The sequence below is a fragment of the Styela clava genome, chromosome 2 (assembly GCF_964204865.1).
Source record: "Styela clava chromosome 2, kaStyClav1.hap1.2, whole genome shotgun sequence".
NCBI classification, from domain to species: Eukaryota; Metazoa; Chordata; class Ascidiacea; order Stolidobranchia; family Styelidae; genus Styela; species Styela clava.
The window spans coordinates 30,775,587-30,795,662 of NC_135251.1; the positions used below are offsets into that span (position 1 = coordinate 30,775,587).

The following is a 20,076-nucleotide window of genomic DNA, read 5'->3' on the forward strand; positions in this document are numbered from 1 at the left end:
TAGCCTTCACTAAAGCATTTATAATCTATAGAAAAACTTATTGAATAACCAAAATTTTCTTAAGAGGCCCACTTATTACTCCGTTAGAACGCCAAATTTCTTCATTGGTTTTTGCACAAATATTAGTCATTTCCAAAAAAGTGCGCACACACCGAAATTTCTGAGCACACATACTACAAAAATTAGAGGGAACATTGATAATAACTATTAAAAAATGAACTCCTTTTCTTTAAGCTAAAAATGAACTAAATTTGAGCTAAATTTTGAACCTGGTGGTTGTCCAAAGGTACTGGCATAAATTTCGGTGACGTTAGGCAAGCCAAAAAGTCTGTAATTGCTGTGTATTTTTAACACGCAGTAAATGGGTATTTGCATAGCTCAGTAGTGATGATTTAAACAATCGATTGGAATTTTACGTGTCTTATGTAAACGTTAAAGCAGAAAATACATTAAAGCGCAAAGAGCATACGTTGATTGTGTGTTTAGTTTAACTTGGTTTGACTTTACCAGGTATTGCAAACTGAGCGGAAAAAGGAGAATGTATGATGACCGCTATTTGAGTATGGCTTTATACATACGACAGTGAATGGCAAAGTTGTACTTCGATGCCTTTTTATGCCTTAACAATCTGAGCAATGACGCTATGAGACGAACACTTTTACAGCGCTATCTTAATAAATATAAAGCAACCTGCCTATCACGAAATCATTTTTTTAAAGACAAAAAGGGGGGGGGGGGGGGCGTAAAGTTTGTAAAATTTTTCAAAGGGGGGGTCGCGGCTCGAAAAGTTTAAGAACCACTGCTAGTGCAACATCTGGTAAATTCACTCAGGAAGTCGGAGTGACAAAGTTTGAAAATAATTATCATAAGGGACATAAAAGTATTTCTTCCACCAAAGATCAGATTTTGCCCATTGCTTAAACATAAAGGATCCTAGAGGGGTTTAATGTACGGTACAAATTGTATAAACTATATATACATATAAAATTAAGCCTATTACCGGCAAAACAAAGCGATCTTCAGTGTAGCAAGTTTAGTAACGGTGGCAATTCTAATAGTTACTTGATTATATTTAAACAATATACTTATAAAAAAAAAGACTCTCGGATGTAAATTAGCGGACGCCTTTGACTGTTTCGGCCCTTGATATAGATGAGATATATTTCGTAATAGAAAGCGAGTTCTTCTTTTCAATTCATTACATTGAATTATTTAACTAACTACTCATAGCGGCGGATACCAAATCTTGTACAGGCTGCTAGGCCAGCGGTTCGAGAGGATGAGCCTACAGGCCGGGTCGTGGTCCCCGTGGCTGGGAAATTTCTGTCAAAAAGCCTATCTGCAGTTTCAGCAGAGCTTGGTAACCACAACATGATAAAGCAGTGGTAGAGAGTTCTCCGTCTCGTCCACGGTAGATACATACCACGCACTGTATGCTTCATTTGGAGTTCAGTTACTTGCAAAGTTGCTCTGCTGAGGCAAGAGGGTAAAGATTGAAAACCACTAATGTTAATACAATGACCTTCAGTCCCGTTAGTTTGCTGTTGATGGGAAGTCTACGAGGACAACGCACAAGTTGATCAAGTTCATTTGTAATGTTTACAGTGACGAGATATAGAAGTGCGCGTGCCCGCCGTGCTAAGATAATGTGAACTGGTGGAAAATGATACATCAGCATCAGATGTTTTTATTGTTTTGACTAATTTGAGAAAAAGTTCAAATACCGATAGGAACAAAAATTCATTGGATATAATACACACCAACCTCTTACAAATACAGATTACGTGGTAACTTGCAAAACTGACGACGGTAGATCATTTTTCAATGCAGCAATAATATATTTAGGGGAAAGTTCGATTTCGATGAAAATTCAACATTTGTGATATGAGGAAATCTAAGGCAGAAAGGAAAAAAAATTGTAGAATTAAAACTTGATGAAATCGCACTAATTCAAGAAAATTAAGCATAATTCAAAGTTTTAAACCACTTGTATATTGCAAAACGACAAGCAGCAAGTGGTACACAATCCTAAAAAGTTTCAATCATAAGTTTTTTAATATTTTCAAAATACTTCCATACATGCTTTCAGTCGGAACAGGTGTAGCAGAGTATACAAAGCTTGATCAGCAGCTGCTGAATCCGACGAAGAGCCAGTTTTAATAAACAAATCAAACAAATAGTTTGTTTTAATTTTTTCATATTTAGAGTTAAGCTCTCAATTAATCTAAAACCTATTTTTATATGTCACAGTGTCTTTTATTGAAATTTTGGCAATGATGGTTTATCGGTTAGAGCGTTGCGTCTAACTATATTGGCTTGCGATACGATCTATCTATTAATATCAAACTATCAATTTTAAAATTTAATGAGATATAGAGCTTGTTGGGATAATTATATCTGCTTTCTGGTTATAATTACCCACAAATGGTAAATACAAGATTAGCAAACACAATTATCACAACTCTGCTGGGCAGTATGATTGTATCCATCTATCAGTTGTTCTCATCAGAATTTGACGAATGACAAATAAATGTTTGTCACATTTCACGAAGTGAATTAGTTGTTCTATTGCAATTCTCCTCTAACGAGCTCTATATAAGTGTTTTAGCGCTCTCCCTCGTGTGCGTAGGCCTAAAACATTCGATAACTCTAAGATCACAATTTTTATGTCGATAATAGTCCAAAACAATATAGTTTTATTAAACTGTAACTAGATAGTATCCAATATTGTTTCACGTCCAATTGGCGACACACCATCGCGCTACAAACAATGGTGACGCATCACACAGCTGGAAAGTTACAGCGTTGGGCGTGATTATGTTGGATTTCATGATAGCATACGTCAGCTAGGTTGTAATACATTAAACAAGCAACACCAAACAGTGAAATTTCGTTCTACGAGTTGATGTTCGTCATGAGCTATGTTCAGAGTGGTGGTGTGAATACGATTATGAAAGTGAAAAAGTTTCTCTAAAAAGTCAACGAAAAATAACACCATTTGAAAAATGCCTGCAAATCTCGGGAACTATATTTCAGACATGATGAAATTTTAATGCCAAGTTTTTAATTTTTGTGATTATTCAGATATTTTCTCAACGCCAACATTTAATTCAAAATTATCAGAAAAAGGCAAGTCTGCCATGGGCGCTGTCGATGTATTGAAACTATTCGAAAAAAAGTCTAAACTATCTAAGAAATTTTCAATGAAGAAGATGTAGATGTACTGGTATTGCTACGAGAGTTATTAGTGTCGATTGTGCTTGAGTCCTGCTGAGATGTCCAAGAGTTACCACATCCTGTAGAATTTGTCTGGTTCAGACTCTTTTCTTCGGAATCGACACAACATGTTGATGCAGGTTCCTCAGGCGTATCTGCAGAAATAATGTTTTCTGACTCAAAGTTCTCAGAAAAAGACGCTTTTCTCTGCTCATTAAAAGCACCATTGGTCATTGGGGGGTTGGTAACAGAAGCTATAACAGGAACGCCTCTTCCAGCAGACGATTTTGTTGTGATCGCTGTTGTAGCGAGAAAATCCAATGTTTCTTGAATACAACCTGTATAAAAAGTATTCATCAATATCTTTTTGATTACCATCTGCAGTATGGTAACAGTATGAAGTATATATGCAGAAGGATATTATCAGATGATCCGACTGTCAAAAACACGTTTTGCAAATAAATTATTTTCAGCAATCAGAACTCGAAGTTTAGGGCGATCACTAAAGTACCAAGAGCTACTGAGCTGAGACACGTACAAGACAATAGTTTGGAATTGCGCGTTAGTAAATATCGAGTATTGCAAGACTTAAAGCAGGCGTAAAATTCATTTTCAATGCAAAAGAAATACAACGTATTTAGTGGATTCTGGCATTTTAAAATTTCTTTTAGATCTAAGTGAAGAATTGACTGATAGATTTTATTTGTTATGTATTACCGTTTGAATAACTGTTCAAATGTCGAAATCAAAGTTGATTGCTGGCCGAAGCACAGTTTATCAAGAAAGAGAAGAAATTATCCAAGATAAAAAAAATGAAACATAAAAATGAAGAAATATGTCAGCGAAGCCTGTTATGAAACAAGATATCCGAAACATTGCAAAAGTGAATTTGCTTTACGAAAACATCCATCGACATCAAAATTTTCAACTCTGTGTCAACTCAGTTCCTGTTACAACAAAGGATTTTACTTCCTGCATTGAGCTGAATGTGTGCTTTATACATTTGATCCAATACGGGGAGTCGCGACTGCGTCAATAAAACAGTAAAACATACAAAGCAAATTTTTAGAAATAAAAGTCAATGATGACACGCCATATTCGGTTTACGGCGCTCCGGAAATAACTCCATCGCGCGATATAGTTTGGGTTTATAACCTTGGATGAGGTCGTTGAATGATGGAGATATATGGTGAAATATTGAGATAATGACTTCAATTGTGTTGCCGAAGCGTATTTTTACCAAATAACTCGTCTCAAATGCCGATGAAACAAAAATTGAATGGCAAAGCGATATAGATTGTAGTTGCGAATCCGAATTGTGTATAAGGTAAATTACGGTAGTATGACACAAAATCACTGATATCTGAATAAGGTAGAAAGCGACTTTCTTTTGCCGAGACATTGGCAGCAATTAACTGTGCCAAAAGTTACTTTTCGAGCGCATTTGGATGAAAAAATTAGAAATGGCGATACCATTTTTTATTATATCTTCGTTGGCGGACGAACAAGCGGCGGAAGCCTCTGTTCTTGTTGGCTTTACTTGATTATCTTCAGTGAAACGTTGTAATATAATTTCATTGTTTTCGCGCTCTTTCATTTTCTCGTCATCCATGGTTGTGATTCCCAACATTTTGTGTAGTTGAGTTGGACTATGGCCGAGAACGTTTTCCAGATCGTTCACGAATTTGTAGACATATCTCCTGTAACCGGATTACTTGGTTTAATTTAATACAATAAACGACGAACTATTTAATATAAAATTTATTTCAGTGGAAAAGTGTTACAGTGTGCTTGAATTCAACAAACTTTAGAAAAAAAGTATTATCACATACGTTCCGAAAAACCTAAAATTATGTTCGAAGTTTAATCGATTTTGCATCGACATAAAATCAACATTGACAAAGATTGAAAGAAACAACATCTACCTTCCTGGACATTTCATTATTATTCCTTTGTCATAATAATATCGTATTCCTCGAGACAATTTTTCATATGTCATTTTCGGCTTGTTTTTACGAATCCCCCAACCTCTAGCAAATTAAGAATTATATTGAGTTAGTGTTCATTCGTGAAGGTTTCCATTCCTGATGGTTTCACTAAGAATAGTTATATGGAAGTACTTCATATTTTCTTCGACTAAATTGACGACGTTCAGTTAGTTTCCAGGTTATCTGGCACGATTAGTGAAATTTTCTTATTTTGTATTATTCAAGTTGGGAAATTACTTTTTCGGAACAAAGACGTGACAGTTTGTCATCAATTAATGTTACTGACGATTCGACCTGCTGCCAAGGAACCCTCATATTAAAAGAAATACCGTCACTTCTCAAGCATGCCGTTTGTGTGCTAACATCAGGCAGCGTCAGTTTGTCAAGATTGTTGAAAATTTGTGATAAAGTTACTGAGTGTTGTTAAACCGGATCGAATTAAAATGAATAAATACATATTACATTTGCTTTGATTGCCTAAACACGGATGAATTTTATTCATTGAATAGATAGGTTGAGCAAAATGTGATCATAGCATTGTTCGGAGGTATTTCTGCAAAAGGTGTATATGCATGGGTATTTATAGATACAAATGAAAGAATAATAGAAACTTTTCTATAAACGCTGAACGACCCACATCGGATGAAAAAATGAAAAATTTTCATCAATTAATAAAACAGATTCAAGATTGTTTACTCAGACCGATATAATCAGAATTATCGTTCTTATGTTAACAAAAATTGGAAAACATGAAGCCGACTGACTAACTTTGCTACTTCGTCAGGATCGATCATCTTAAATTGCCATTTTTCACCTGTCCACATAATTAAATTTTTACACGCTGGATCACAGAGTAGCTCTAGGAGAAACTGCCATAATTGAATCGGTCCATTACCTGTAAAATATAAAGAATGTTATTGATACTGGATTTTGCTACAGCGCGCGTTTAGTAGCATGTTCACTGTTTTATAGAAACCGATCTGCATGTACCGGGAAAGCAAAGATGACAAATTGGTACCAGATGTATTTAGTGCGAGTCATGGTTTACCATTGTCTGTCGCCTTCTCTCGCCAAAATAAATAAAAATTATACCAGAGGGCAGAGGCCAGAGGCATATATAAACCATCTATCTTTACGTTTTGTTTACGCGCTACGTTATCTTTATATTCGAAATTAGAAACTGGTTAGTATGAAAATAAAACAAGTACAACACATACCTGTATATCCAGTCAAGTCTTGTATTGGTATTATTGGGTTCACTTGAGCATGAACTGTGTTAATATGGGGTGTTAGGTGAGCTCGAGATACTTTTGAAGAAGGGATTGATATTCTGTCATATGGGTGACGTTGTGGGATCCTGATTGGAGATTTTGTATCGTTATGCGGATGTGTAAAACATTCGGGAGAATACTGATAATTACCAACGCTGTGCCTCCGAAAAATCGTGGCGGGACTAGGAGAAAGAGGTGGCATACTATCGCTTGAAATATACTGTGGCCCTTCGGGTGTCATTGATAGAGACGGAAAAGAATTATTTCTATTAAAGTTTTCTTTAGGCATTGGGTCGAAAAACGGTTCCCGAGGCAACATATCGTTTGCCGCTACACGTGATAGAACGGTATGCGCTGCGGAAGGCACAAGTTTCGTTGTTTCTCTGAGTTTTCTACCTTCTGATGATATGTATAATTCTTTCTCGAAGCTATCATGCCCTTTTCGATTAAAATCACTCGTAACATATTGAATTTCTTTCTCGGTGATATTTTGGAGTTGGCCAGTATTCGTATTGCTGGGATTCAACATATACGGAATATAATGTCTAATCACAGACGACGATGGAGAAGTTCTTGTTTGGTCCTGGGATGACTGATAACTATTTTGTCTGACATTTGCGGAAGTAATCGTAGACTGAGAGTTACACGCTCCAATTTCAACGAAAGTCCGATTTTGTTGCTCATTAGACATATTACTTTGATTGCAGTTTACACCAGATGATCTAAAAACAAAAATGTGTTAAAGGTGTCCAAGACAGTGATCCGCGTCCCTTTCTGACGGTCCGCCAAATATATTACAATATTATATCTCAATTGCAAAATGCAAGACATTGATCAAATTATTTTCTGAGATTAAACTCTTATTAATGCGTAAACAAATCTGTTTAGAGGTCCTACACCACTTTCAAGTCCTGAACGGCTGGATGTTTCGTTAAGTTCATGACATCATAACTGAATAGTTCGAGAGCATAATAGTACTTGCCTTGTTGAATTTTGAACTGGTTGAAAAGCTCGCGCGTTCCGTAATTTGGCAGTTTAATTTAGTTTTTGCAAAGTCAGTGCCCGTCTTAGAAACCTTTGGATTGTTATTGCCTTTGCAAAGGATATTAATTCGTACAATCTTAACGTAGTTGAGGAAGAATCCATGATTAAACATTCCAGCGATACCACTTTGATGTCAAAGCATAAAGACTTGAATTTGTCACAGTTTTGTATATCGCTCAATAAATAATATCCTGAGCTCAGTGATAAAACCTTTAAATCCAAATCCGAATGATATTAAAAAGACAGCAGCAAATTTATCCTTAGGTTGAATTGTCTGCTTTTAAGTTGCATACTTTTGTCGCAATTACACTCGTTTAATGATGTATTGTGTTTTTGACAATTTGGGTTGATTTTCAAGGTTAGCCAGTCCGCAAAATTAGTTTTGAAATTTTACCGGTCCGTAAACTAAAAAGGTTGAGAACCACTGGTCTAAGACGAACTTGAAAAGGTGCTGCGGTACAGTCTGTATATTGATCAACTACATCCAGTCTTTTAAATTATGATAATATTTTGTGCTTTCAAAAATTAACTATACTAACGTTTGCAGTGTTGATACGTTGTAGTCATCAGTATGTTTAAGAGAGACTGGCGTGAAGTACTCGGCTTCGCAATGTTCCTCCTCTTCGTAAGTTGGGTGGTATGATGGGTAATACAAATTTGGTACGCTTTCATTGAATTGTTCTGGCGTATTCATGTGGTGTGAGTTATTGGAAAGAGAAACAGACGAAGCTTTCGATTCATAGCTTTGATTGAAGTTGTTATTATTATTGTCGAGATTTGAACAATAAAAAGATGGATCATATTGATATCCCACCATCGACGAAAATGCATCGTAATCCTCATAGTTTGTTTCCCCACAATTTGGCTGATGTTCCGTATCGAAAAACTTTAAAATAAAACAGAAAATAAATTACGCTTCGATACGACCTTCGGAAAAAAACACTGGAGATTTTTATGTTTGAATGCAAATATAAGTGCTGGTATTTTTTGTATAGATTTTAATTTTTCACTGCAGTTCCGATAATCATTATCATCATCATCATCGTTTTTTATTAGAACTCGCAGATATTTCATAAGTATCATACATTGTGCAATTAAACAACCGAGGTAATAACAATTTGAACATATGGCTTTCGCAACCCTCCAACTCCCAATTAAATCATCCAATTTCAGTTTAAGTAGCTCAATCCACAATACATCTATTATTTCCATATTGTAACATGCGACTATCTTTTAAGCGTGCTTTTATTAGTATGTGATATTTAATTTGAAAGTTTTCGTAGAACGGCTAGACAAGTACTGAAAGGCAATTTGATGCCAACCGCATTACAGAACATGTGAAAAGGAAATCATCTTCCTCGATTCAACGTAACCGTACGAGGAGCCTGGATATTACCAGACACTGCCATACGGATGAATGTCATTTATTCCAATTTTTATTTCCTGTTTATGGGCAAGCTCTTAACACATATATCCAAGGAAGCTGAAGGATTGTTTAACTTTTACTCAACACGAACATGTATTCGAAATCGAATGAATATTCTTTTATAATTGCTGAACATGGTAGTTTTCAGATGACGTACTAACATTGTAATAATGTACCAATACCGCCGTGCTGATGGTAAAACGTCCGTATACCGTTAAATTCTCATATGCCTAACGGAGAATAACGCAACCAAACTCTTCTCTCATAAAGGTAACAATTGATTGAATGTATAAAATCTGGTTCTGTTCATATTAGCTGTTTGGCATGTTTCAGAATTTCCAGATGTAAATTTTTATTCATCCATTTGATTAAAAAATTGAGATAAGTATTGTCGAAGCTCATAACAGTCGATTTAACCGATGGCAATATCACAGCAAAACTCACAACGACAAACGTTCAAATAAAAGGCATTTAACGTAAGCTCATTCACCTGTTGTGAAGGATTGAACATATGTGGTTGCTGTAAAGAATCATTTACTTGTCCGTGGTATGAAGCAGCTGATTTAATGGAGGTGCTACCGCTCCACATGCCTTCACCGTGGTCACTAAATCCGGAATCAACTGACTCGGGACTTGAAAGCGTGTTAGACTGAAATACCCCAGGGCGTCGAAAACCTAAAATACATGTAATTTCATTAATATTCGATAGTATTCATTAAATATTGGCACATTTAATGCACGGTAATTTCTAGTATTATATATATAACAATTGAAATTAGTTAGCTAATTAGTAAAATTTATATGGTATCTAATCGTTGAAACTCTTCTCCCCGATCTGTCAAACTAGGTGTTAGAACCTTGGGTGTCGCAGCTCGATAACCAGTTTTTGTTCCCCGCGGCTTCCCTTCCCCAGTAACTTAAATATCATTTTTTCTTTATATTTTTGCATGTTTTTTTTTTGTTTTTTACTATTTGGAAAAAATAAACTTGACTTGACTTATTGGGAATGTAAATTTGCCATTAACACTAGGAACTATAATAGAAGATTGAGTCTGTCGCAAAACTATCACTCCGATTTTCTTGCACAATGCCTGCGATATTTATGATAGATCTTATGTTACATAGCAGGTAATTATAAGAAATGCCACCTCGGTTCGTTTGCACCATACAGTGTAAATAATCAAATATTTAAACTCAAGTTCATGAGTGAACAACATATGAGCCAAACATGCGAGATTTTATATAAGAATGTCTAACGAACAATGCTATACCACGAGTACTATTGCGCCTAACGTAACAAAACTTGTTAATTCGTATTATAGCGGATTCATTGCCTCGAAATTCTTATATTTCGGCAAAACTGACGGTAAAATACAGAATAAATAACTAGAATATTAGATATTAATATTACGCAAAATTTCAAAAATCGTCATCTAGGATACCTTACCAATTTTACCAATATAAATTATGAAGTCTGTTCGGTGAAAATGCGATCATTTCGCGATAAAATTGAGAGAATATATCCTAGATTGTTGACCTTTTTAAATTTCGAACATTCCTTAAATACACATTAACTAGAAAATTTCCTAATAAAGAAAACAACTAATTTCCATGTATGATTATAAAATACGAATTAAATCAATTTGAAATATTGGACATTTTGTAAAGCAATCGTTTCATTGAATAAATCATGCAGTTCAACCAATTCAAACCGTTCTTTTATTTCTTGAACTTCAAAAAATGAGGGTATTCACATGCGGTCGCGTTTATTCAATTCAGCATTTGCACAAAATTCAGGTTGGGGGTGAGGTGATATTTTCTCTAAGATGACCTTTGAATTAACAAAACTCTACTTTATCGGTAGTTCACGCATTTGGCGGAATTGTAATCTTTCTTTCAATTCTTCAAGAAGTAATTGCAATGACTGCAGTCAACATTAAACCACGATCAAATAGCACAAGCTACTCTGTTCTACAATAACGTGAGACCTCTTTGGTGTCTGACTACACATTTTGGTGCAATTAAAGTGCGCTAATTTTAAGGCCATCAAGTATTCATATGACAAAACGGAAACGAGTATGCACGCGTTTTCATTGTTCACGAAATTAACAGGGAAAGTATGCATGCTCGCTATTCATATGTTAGAATAGCATATGGAAACATGCGCTCGTACGAAAACCGGACAAACGGTGCGAGCCCACAAAATTAAACAATGCAAATAAAAGCAAATGCCATAAAATTAAAAATACATCAAAAAGAATCTGCATTCAAAAAGCTGAATTAAAATCAGACCAACATGCCTAAAATAAACTTCGCTTAACAGCATACATCAATTACGGAACATTTGCACGTCAGTTCTGCCTGGTTATGGCTTATGGGTATAGTTGAAATGGTTCCGTTACAATTGAACCAACGTGCATTTAAACCTGTAATTTGAACCCACGACAATTGCACCTGCATACTATTGCACCTATGGAATTTTTTCATTTTTACGGATATTTGAACCCATACTAACCCTAACCCATGGATTTTAGCACCCTCATATAGATTGAACCCACGGATATACGGGTGCAAATGTATGGGTTCAAATGTACGTGGGTTAAAATGTACGGCCACCAGTTGAAATTGTAAAGAAGCTAATACATAAAACATGGTCTGCGTAGTTAAAAACAGTCAGGTTGTTCTAGAGTAGTTACGAGTATTGTAAGATATGTTTATATATAGCAGTATCCAATTTTTCATTCAAAAACTTAGCTACGCAATATACAGTTTTAAGAAGATGTCATAGTAACCTCAATCATTGCTATCAATATATGTTGGGTTTTTCGTCAAGACTACGATCGAGCACCTAAAATATACACGATATTGATGTGAATTTGATTGATGTGAATCAAGAATTATTTTTTGAACATGAAGTTATACAATATTTTCTTTTAATTAAAACTATAACAGCGGCGTCATTTTTTACCATTGCCAAAAAGAGAGAGATGCACAATTTGCGGCCGTTGAAGATAATCTACGCGACGCTGGTTGTGAGTTAGCTGCACAAGGATGAATACCAAGAGTGGATGAGATATATCATGAAAAACTAATTCCTTAATCATACAAAACCCATAAAAGATCTTGATCTCACTGGCGGTTGTACTACTAGTACAAAAACCTATTGCGGTAGTCTATGGATAAGTTGTACACCCCTGCATTAACTGAATTTAAAACAATGTCGACTTACCTCCACCAGACCTATTATGAAAATTTGTTTTAATTTTTCTATTTCCGTTCTCCGTATTGTAGCTGTGTTCGTAGAATAGCTTTCTTTCTTTTATTACACTAAAACGTGTTTCACGTCCTGGAGAAATTTGATTTCTGACATCCATATCGACAATATTCTCTAATGCTGTGCTTTTAGCTTGCAGAGTACGGTCATTATAATTTTCTACCTTTCCTTTCCAAATTGCTTTATTCTCCGCGCACGAGTCGATAGTTGACGTCAGTGCCTTTAGCTGGTCAATGCTTGATGACGCTATTGACATTTGTCCAACATCATTGAATCCTGTTGTTGGTGGAGGCAGATTCTGTTTGCTCTGCTGGGCAGATATTTTGACCGTGCACTTTTCGGGAACTTTGGAGAAACTGCCGTGACTTTTATCTCGTGAGTGTGTTTTATTACTCTTCATTTTGCTGTTACAGCGACGAGGCGTTCTTTTGAAAGTATCACTAATATTGCATTGAACGTTAGTTAGACATATTCCTGCGACACCAGGAAGGCGCGTTTTGTCATTAGGAAACAATCCGGGATTGGCTTTCGCATTTACTTCTCTGACAGGAATAGAAAATGATAGCGCGGTCATGGAAGATTGACAAACAACGTCCGACAGTGGCGGGGCGTCAGAACACGATTGTTTTCGTATTTTGTCAGCATCGCGAACTCCGAATGTTTCCCGGTTTTCAGTCATTGAAGTGATTGTCATGCCGATGACATTATGCATGTCATCTACTGGAAATGATTCCAATGTTGGAGTCAACTTCGTGCTGTGAGTATCCATGTTTTTTGTTGATCATGTCACGCCACGAAATGTCATGTTAAAAGTTGATTCGAGATATAGCGGTTAAATAAAATCATGAAGCAATTTGATGTATACTTGTATATTGAACTAGGACTAGAAAAAATCAAACTGATATCAGAACGTCGTTTTATTACTTTGGTGAACTACCGGTATGTTGAAACCAGACACCTTGCGCGAGTAGCACTAGTATTTTACGTTAAAATTCAATACATAATCTGCCCAATATTTTTTGATTGATTTTTTATTCCTGCTCACATATTATTGTGATATATGCCAGTATGTAAACTTACTGCGCAGTCTGCAGTTGAATCTTCAAAACCCATACATCGTTCAGCCCTTTCAAACAGATTTACACTAAAAACCCTTGGATATCGAAAACCTACTATTTGTAAGCAAACGCTCAGACTTGGCAGCCTCAGTCATGCCCAATCATGTCGAAAAAATTCCGCAGCCCATGTAGCTCCATACTTCAAAGTTCAAAGTGGTAGATTCTTGTATGGGTCGGACGTTACCTGAATTTATAAACTGAACTGCAACTACGGTAATTTGAGGAATTTAATATAAGTTGAATATGAATTATTTTTACTGTTACATTTTTTGCTTACAATTAGTAATATGATTCATCACAAAAATAATTTATTTGTCATAGAAGGATTTCTAGTTTATTTAATGTAATTAGGTTACTCACAAAGTGTTTGGTACCTTGCCACAAATATTTCAGACCGGAAGCAGAATGAACAGTCTTAGATATTACGTGAATACCTTTTTGTGTATTAAGTAAGAAATCTACCTAACCACCAAAGCATCGTATACAACCAGACGGTCTAAAATGTTCTACATCTTGCCGAAAAACTATTGTCTTTTACCTAAAACGTTTGCAACGAATTCCAACTCGGGAATTTCGCTAACTTTTCAGTAAATAATGAATTTCGTCACCGTTTCTTATTTTCAGGTTTAGTTACAGTCGATATATATCATATTGAATGACCGATATGGATATATATATAACTCATATTATAAATAGTATATTTTTCTAGCTATGTGCGGGGAGTTCAAGCATAATATAAAGCGATAAATTGATTCAAAAGATTTGAATTAAAATGAAATAAATAAAATTCTAGAAACAAAGTATATTCATGTGCATTTCTCATTACGAACTGACCAGATAGCAAATTTCGTATTTTTAATGCATTGTTGGATATCCCGTTAATCGATCTACTGTACGTTGTTATAGCGTGTTTGCAACTAAATCTAAAGCGATGCTAAAATGGAGACGTGAACGGTTGATGACGCTGTAATCAACTAGCGATTACGATCAGAGATTCTCAAAGACAGAAACAATTTCAGCCATTTTGGAACAGCGACCTGCGTAAAAGGTGGATTTATAGCAATGCCTTAGCGAGAGTGTTCTCATTATATATAACGGGTTCAACCATCGAGCTCCCTACGCAAAAATTTTGAACACAATCATAAAGAATACTTGGTTTTGGATAATTTACTTCAATATTCCTAATAACAATTTCACGTAGCTAATTGTTACCTTTATCATGGTTTTCAACGCGAGTTAGCAAAAACCAATAGCAATTGTTACGTCCATTACGTTTCCCTCTGATCCTACCTGCTTTAGTTAAACCCTAATTATGCCTCACAAGCAGTCAAAAGAAACCATGCGCAGGCGTAATTTACCTTTTCTCAAGTAATTAATTTATGTCCAACCAGACCACTACGACAATTTGGTGATCTCATTTGATAATTCCCTAATTTCTTCTGCACAGACAAACTAACACGGTTTTGTGATTGACGTTTCCTTTTTTGCCGACTTTGCCAAGATATAAATCGTTCTGTAGGTATCATCCGTCAAGCGAATACTAAAGTTAAATCACGTCTCATACCACTGGCATACCATGTCCAAGCTTGGTAAATATAACGTCCGTTCAGAAATAGGAAAAAATGTAACCGAAAGACCAAGACACGTTTTGTGACATGGTAACAATGCGTGTCCGCAAGAGAAGCAGCAAACGCGGTGATACGTGCTGCAAAAGTGATGGGCAAGTTCGTGTAACGAAATTGTAATATACTTGTATTTTATCTACTCAATAATATAAATTATAAAATTAGTCCATTCAGCAATAAAACAAAAACAACCCATCAACGATGTGACATGGGTTTAGCCAACTAACTAGTATTTTTTTTTTATTGAGAGAGACTTTAACAATACCACTTGTAGTAGATTCTTTTGGCAGGAACCCGTCAGTTATAAGACGATACTTTATTGATTAGGTCTCACGTCTGGTCATAATGTTTCGTCAGTCTGTTGCTTAGTCTTTTTTTCTTATTTCATAAATGAAGTCTATGAACAACAGGGTTTTGTTCGCCACTTAGTTTCAGAAACGTGACTACAGTTGACAGCATTCTGTTCAACGTTAGACTCATGTACGGCCATGTATTTTTGAAAACCGACGATGAAGTAAGTCGAATTAAAATGATTAGGAATTGTGCCTATACCTGCATATTTGCCATCCATGACTAATACTGTTTAAATATGGCTTGTACAAACTAGACATATAGATATAGAATATAAAAATACATAACGGTTCTGGTAAAATTTCAAAGATTTACATTTTTGCACTTTTTTGTGTTATGTCAGTTTAGAGGTTTATTTACCTGAATTCCATTCTGGCGCTTTGTTATTCATCCACTTCCACTTCCAAGTTAATGACACTTTGATTGTTTTTAATTACCTCATAATTTGGTTTGGCACCTTTTCCTGTTCTCTGAATTTCATTTGTTCACGTGTTTCATTTAGTGATTTGGTGCTTATGCACTGCTCTGTTCACTCGCGTTTATATTAGCTGTGAAAGGGCTAGTTAGTAAAGCTAGTTGTGAAATAGGAGTGAAACACGTCCGAAATGATCTGTTGATCACTTAGGTTAAGATACTACCATTTATTCGACTCTTCAAAATGGACCGACTTATAAAGCCAAGTGATAAAGGCTAATGATATATGCAGCTCAGTCAGCATGTACTGTCCAACTATTCATCGCCATATGATACGTGTATGTAAGAGTGGGATCAAATGAAGATCCCATCAAATTGTTGTCAATCTGTTTACTTGAAAGCTAAGGATGCTGTTTATTTATGCACGATATAATATAGTTAATCGCACGCCAAATCCGGGTGGAAACTTTGCAGAATTTCTTTGTAACTTTGAAGTTCTAACTTGTTAGAGCCGTCCAGATAGCTGGCATAGTCTTATGTCACACTCGATCAAGCACAGACCTGAAGGAAACCTTATTCGAACTCAGGTGCCCCTCTTTTAAAAAGCCCATACGTTAGACAGAGCACATATGCATATACTCCCACCCATTCTATGACTGTGGCATCTGTTCAAAAGGATCACACTGTGTAACAAAATAAAAACATTTGTTGTCCCCAGCTTTTAATCTAGATTTCCTGTTAGCTTCTGACATGTACATTGAGAAAATCCCTTTAATTCTTTTCAAATTTTGGATTTGTGAAAATGAAGGAATTTCCCAAAATCAAGATTTTGTGATATAAAACAGCTAAAACTTTCATTATAACGGAGTCTCGTTCTAATTTTTGATGCTTTTGATATTCCAGATATGTGTACAACCCATTTTAAATCAATACAAACCCATTTTAAATGACTTTTTAGCGACTAAAAAGACTTTTATTTTCTAATTTCCCACTATAGTTCAAGTCGATTTCCCGAATAGGCGTTGATGTGTAATCACCAGGCTTGTCCATGGGATGGGATAGCACACATTTGTATTTCCCAAGGGACACGTGGGGCACGAAATACCTTATGGTTTTCGGAGAAATGATGGTAAAACATTTCGTAATGATATATTTGAGTATAACTCTCTTGTTAGTTATAATGAGCAAACTATATTCAGCATTAACAATATTCTTTGTGAAGGGGTCGATGGACATATGTATAATAGCTATGAACTTAAAGTTAATAATATCAGTAAATTTTGTTGTTTTGCATGTCTCTTCTTGCATGTGGTCCAATTTAGTAGACGCTAAACATGAATTTAACAATTTTTATTGAATTGTATTCCAATGGGTATCCCACGGGATGGGATAGGCATAAATTGCTATGAAATGGGATGGGACAGAAATAGATGCCCCATGGACAAGCCTGGTAATCACCTGCTCTATACAAGTCTCCAGCTCAAGATGTGGATAGCATTGTCATTCCCAAAAAGTCCTATCTCAGTGACTTCACATAAGTGTATTTTTGGTTCAGTAGGACCAAGATGCTTTTCAATGATGAAAAGAGCACAATATGATTGTCTCATGCAATCTGTATTAAATTCTGAAATAAAAATCTGCAATCAAATGTTTTACTTTGGTGAAAGAATGACTGCACACTTTGGCAATTTCAGCGCAAATATAGCTTTCGCAAACTTCCCTTCAAAATTATGCGAGACTTTTGCACAAAACATTCTTAGTCACAGCTATAATCTAAGGTTTGGTGGCGTGATCGAAAATTTGTTTGATGATGTAGCCCTTGGAAAAAACTTCGTCATGAAGGTTATATTCAAACTTGAACCTCACCAAACAAACTGTTCAATACTTTGTGCAAATAAATCAAATGTCGTATGCATGTAAAACCAACTATATTTCCCCTATATTATTTCGAAGCAGTGCTGTTCCTGAACTTTTAGGTTAACGTTTATGGGAAAAAGTTGAACAATACATATTTAAGTTAGTAATAGTAAGATACCGAAGAAATGAGAAAAAATGTCTTCAAGACAGTAAAAATAGCTCAATGAACATGAAAAAATAGTACAGATCAACAATCATGTCTAGGAGACACAGACACTAGGAGATAACGAATTCGAAAATCAGACACTGATCCGGATTCTGAAAAAATTAACTTATTTTGATTGTCGATGGCACTAATTACATATTTTTCAATTTTTGTGACGAAGTATTAAACTTCCTGTCTAACCTTTCTGCTCCTTGCTATCACCGCACGTATTTTAATTCGGATATACCGGTATACGCACGCGCAATGAGGATTGGCTCGAGTTATCTCAAGGTTGCACGCTACGCTTAGGATAACAGCTTCAGTCTGCTATTTTGGTGTAGTTTTTGAAGGATTTTATTATCACAAACAACTAGAAAAAATTACTGAGCCCTAACGTGATGATTAATTAAGCAATCCTGAATGACCTAACCTCTCTAAGTGAGCGTGCTTTTAGTTGTTGGTTGCTACGTTATGAATAGGCGTATGTTACAAAAAATTGAAATCTATCAGATCTGAATAAAAATTGCACCAATGGTTAGATCTGTGTAAACATAGGAGACCAAGTTTGCAAAAAAAGTCAAAGAAATGAGGGAGATATGGGCATTTCAAGAAGTTCCAGAAGGCTAATATTCTCTATATATGGTTATGTCGGTGTTCGATATCCAGTACCAAATCATTTCGTAACTTTTTACCCTGAAATGCTCTTTTTACCTCATTCTATATGTATGGTGAATATTTTGAATACGATAAATAAATTGCCCAACCAATTAACTGATCACACTAATCAATTATTTGATTTTAATCACTACATGTAACAACGAGTGTATATTTAAATTCAGCGATCACTTTAGCAATTGAATACAATTTGATTTATTTAAAGTAAACTCTACAAAATTGAATTCACCGATGGGTACTGCTATTAAATAAAAATCTGGTTAAATCAAACAAGTTCAAATAATTAGAGAAAAACAATATCTCCGTGCATGAAAATCAATTGTCAACGCGTATACGGGGACGAGTCAATCGGTGGCATCATCACAATTTTCTTTTTTTGTCCTATACGCTACTCTAAACTTTTTATTCCATAGACCTTGCGAATTAATTCGTTGTAAAAAATAAGTGTTTCATCTAGTGACCACATATGATAGATCCTCTCTCCAACAACTGTTACTTCCCACGATAGAGCTAACAAATTTTTCATCCGGAAAATCGAGGTGTGGATAACACAGTTCCACACTATCTAAATCCGAATTTTCAAATTTCCCTCTTGTTATTTTATCACTTCCATGTCTCGCTTTTTTGTTTAGTTTTTTGCCTTTTTAGAATCTCAACCTTCAGCTCTTCCTGCTCACTCAATCTTATAATTCTCTGCCTCCTTCTATATATGATTGTTTTTAAAATAATTTTTTCCCGCGTCCATCATTCATGCCCTCCAAATTTGCAATTGCATTTATTTTACAATACAGACAAATACAGAGTGTCGCAGTAAACACAATACTAATTTGAACTAAACATAGCCACTATCGCTCGTAATTAATGTTGTGTAATCTTGTTGAAGGGTTTCCTGTCGCAACTTCTCTGTGATATTAATATCAAAGCATTTTTTGTATTACCGTTCAAGAATATCGACGGTGGTCTGTGAACATGTAGACATAATTTCAATCAAATTTCGTTTCTCCTTTAACTAACTAGTTTTAGCGGGGTGCTCATGATAAGCTCGTCTCCAATAAATCTTTGCTGGTAAAAAATCTGACGAGGGCCATTCGACACATTTTTCAGTGCCCGATTAACATTTCGAACAATATTAATGCAATCGACATGATCTACATCAGGGGTGGGCAACATATGGCCCGCGGGTCGGGTCCGGCCCGCGACGAGATTTTGACCGGCCCGCTGACTGTATCAAGCCACACTCTGTTACGTGGTCCGGCGCATCGTTCCTGAAAGTTGCCAATCGCTCTATACTCTCACCGCACTGTCAGTGCGAGCTGGGGAAATAAACAATTGTCTTAGTGGACAAACAATTGCGTTAGAACACTTGTTGAACAAACAATATGAGGTCAAAGCAGAGAGCGCTGTAAACATTCCCCAGTACTGTTATCAGTTATATTTAGATTCTAAATATAAATAGATTTTAGAAAGTAGATTTTAAATAAAATTTTATTAACCATGGAATATCCCAAGAAACGTAATGTTGACAAAGAGTGTCGAGCATTTAACAAAGATTGGATACCAAAGTATTTTTTTAAATAATCCGGCCCGCCGAGGACCTCATTTTCCCACATCT

At 35.6% G+C, this 20,076-nt stretch overlaps 1 protein-coding gene across 1 annotated transcript; it reads right to left on the reverse strand.

Annotated features, from left to right (window-relative positions):
- Positions 1-1,711: 1,711 nt before the first annotated feature.
- LOC120336579 (uncharacterized) lies at positions 1,712-13,037 on the reverse strand. Its single transcript, XM_039404283.2, has 8 exons — positions 12,175-13,037; positions 9,436-9,620; positions 8,059-8,405; positions 6,422-7,197; positions 5,973-6,099; positions 5,142-5,246; positions 4,690-4,916; positions 1,712-3,554 (listed from the first exon to the last, which is right to left on the reverse strand). The coding sequence occupies exons 1-8, from the start codon at positions 12,986-12,988 to the stop codon at positions 3,190-3,192; spliced, it is 2,946 nt and encodes a 981-aa protein (XP_039260217.2). The 5' UTR covers positions 12,989-13,037; the 3' UTR covers positions 1,712-3,189.
- Positions 13,038-20,076: the final 7,039 nt, after the last annotated feature.

Coding starts and splice junctions, on each gene's coding strand:
- LOC120336579 (XM_039404283.2), bottom strand. CDS start 12,988: ATGGATACTCACAGCACGAAGTTGACTCCAACATTGGAATCATTTCCA. Junction 9,621..12,174: donor TCATAATAGGTCTGGTGGAG/GTAAGTCGACAT, acceptor CATGTATTTTAG/GTTTTCGACGCCCTGGGGTA. Junction 3,555..4,689: donor CGAAGATATAATAAAAAATG/GTATCGCCATTT, acceptor CTTTTTATACAG/GTTGTATTCAAGAAACATTG.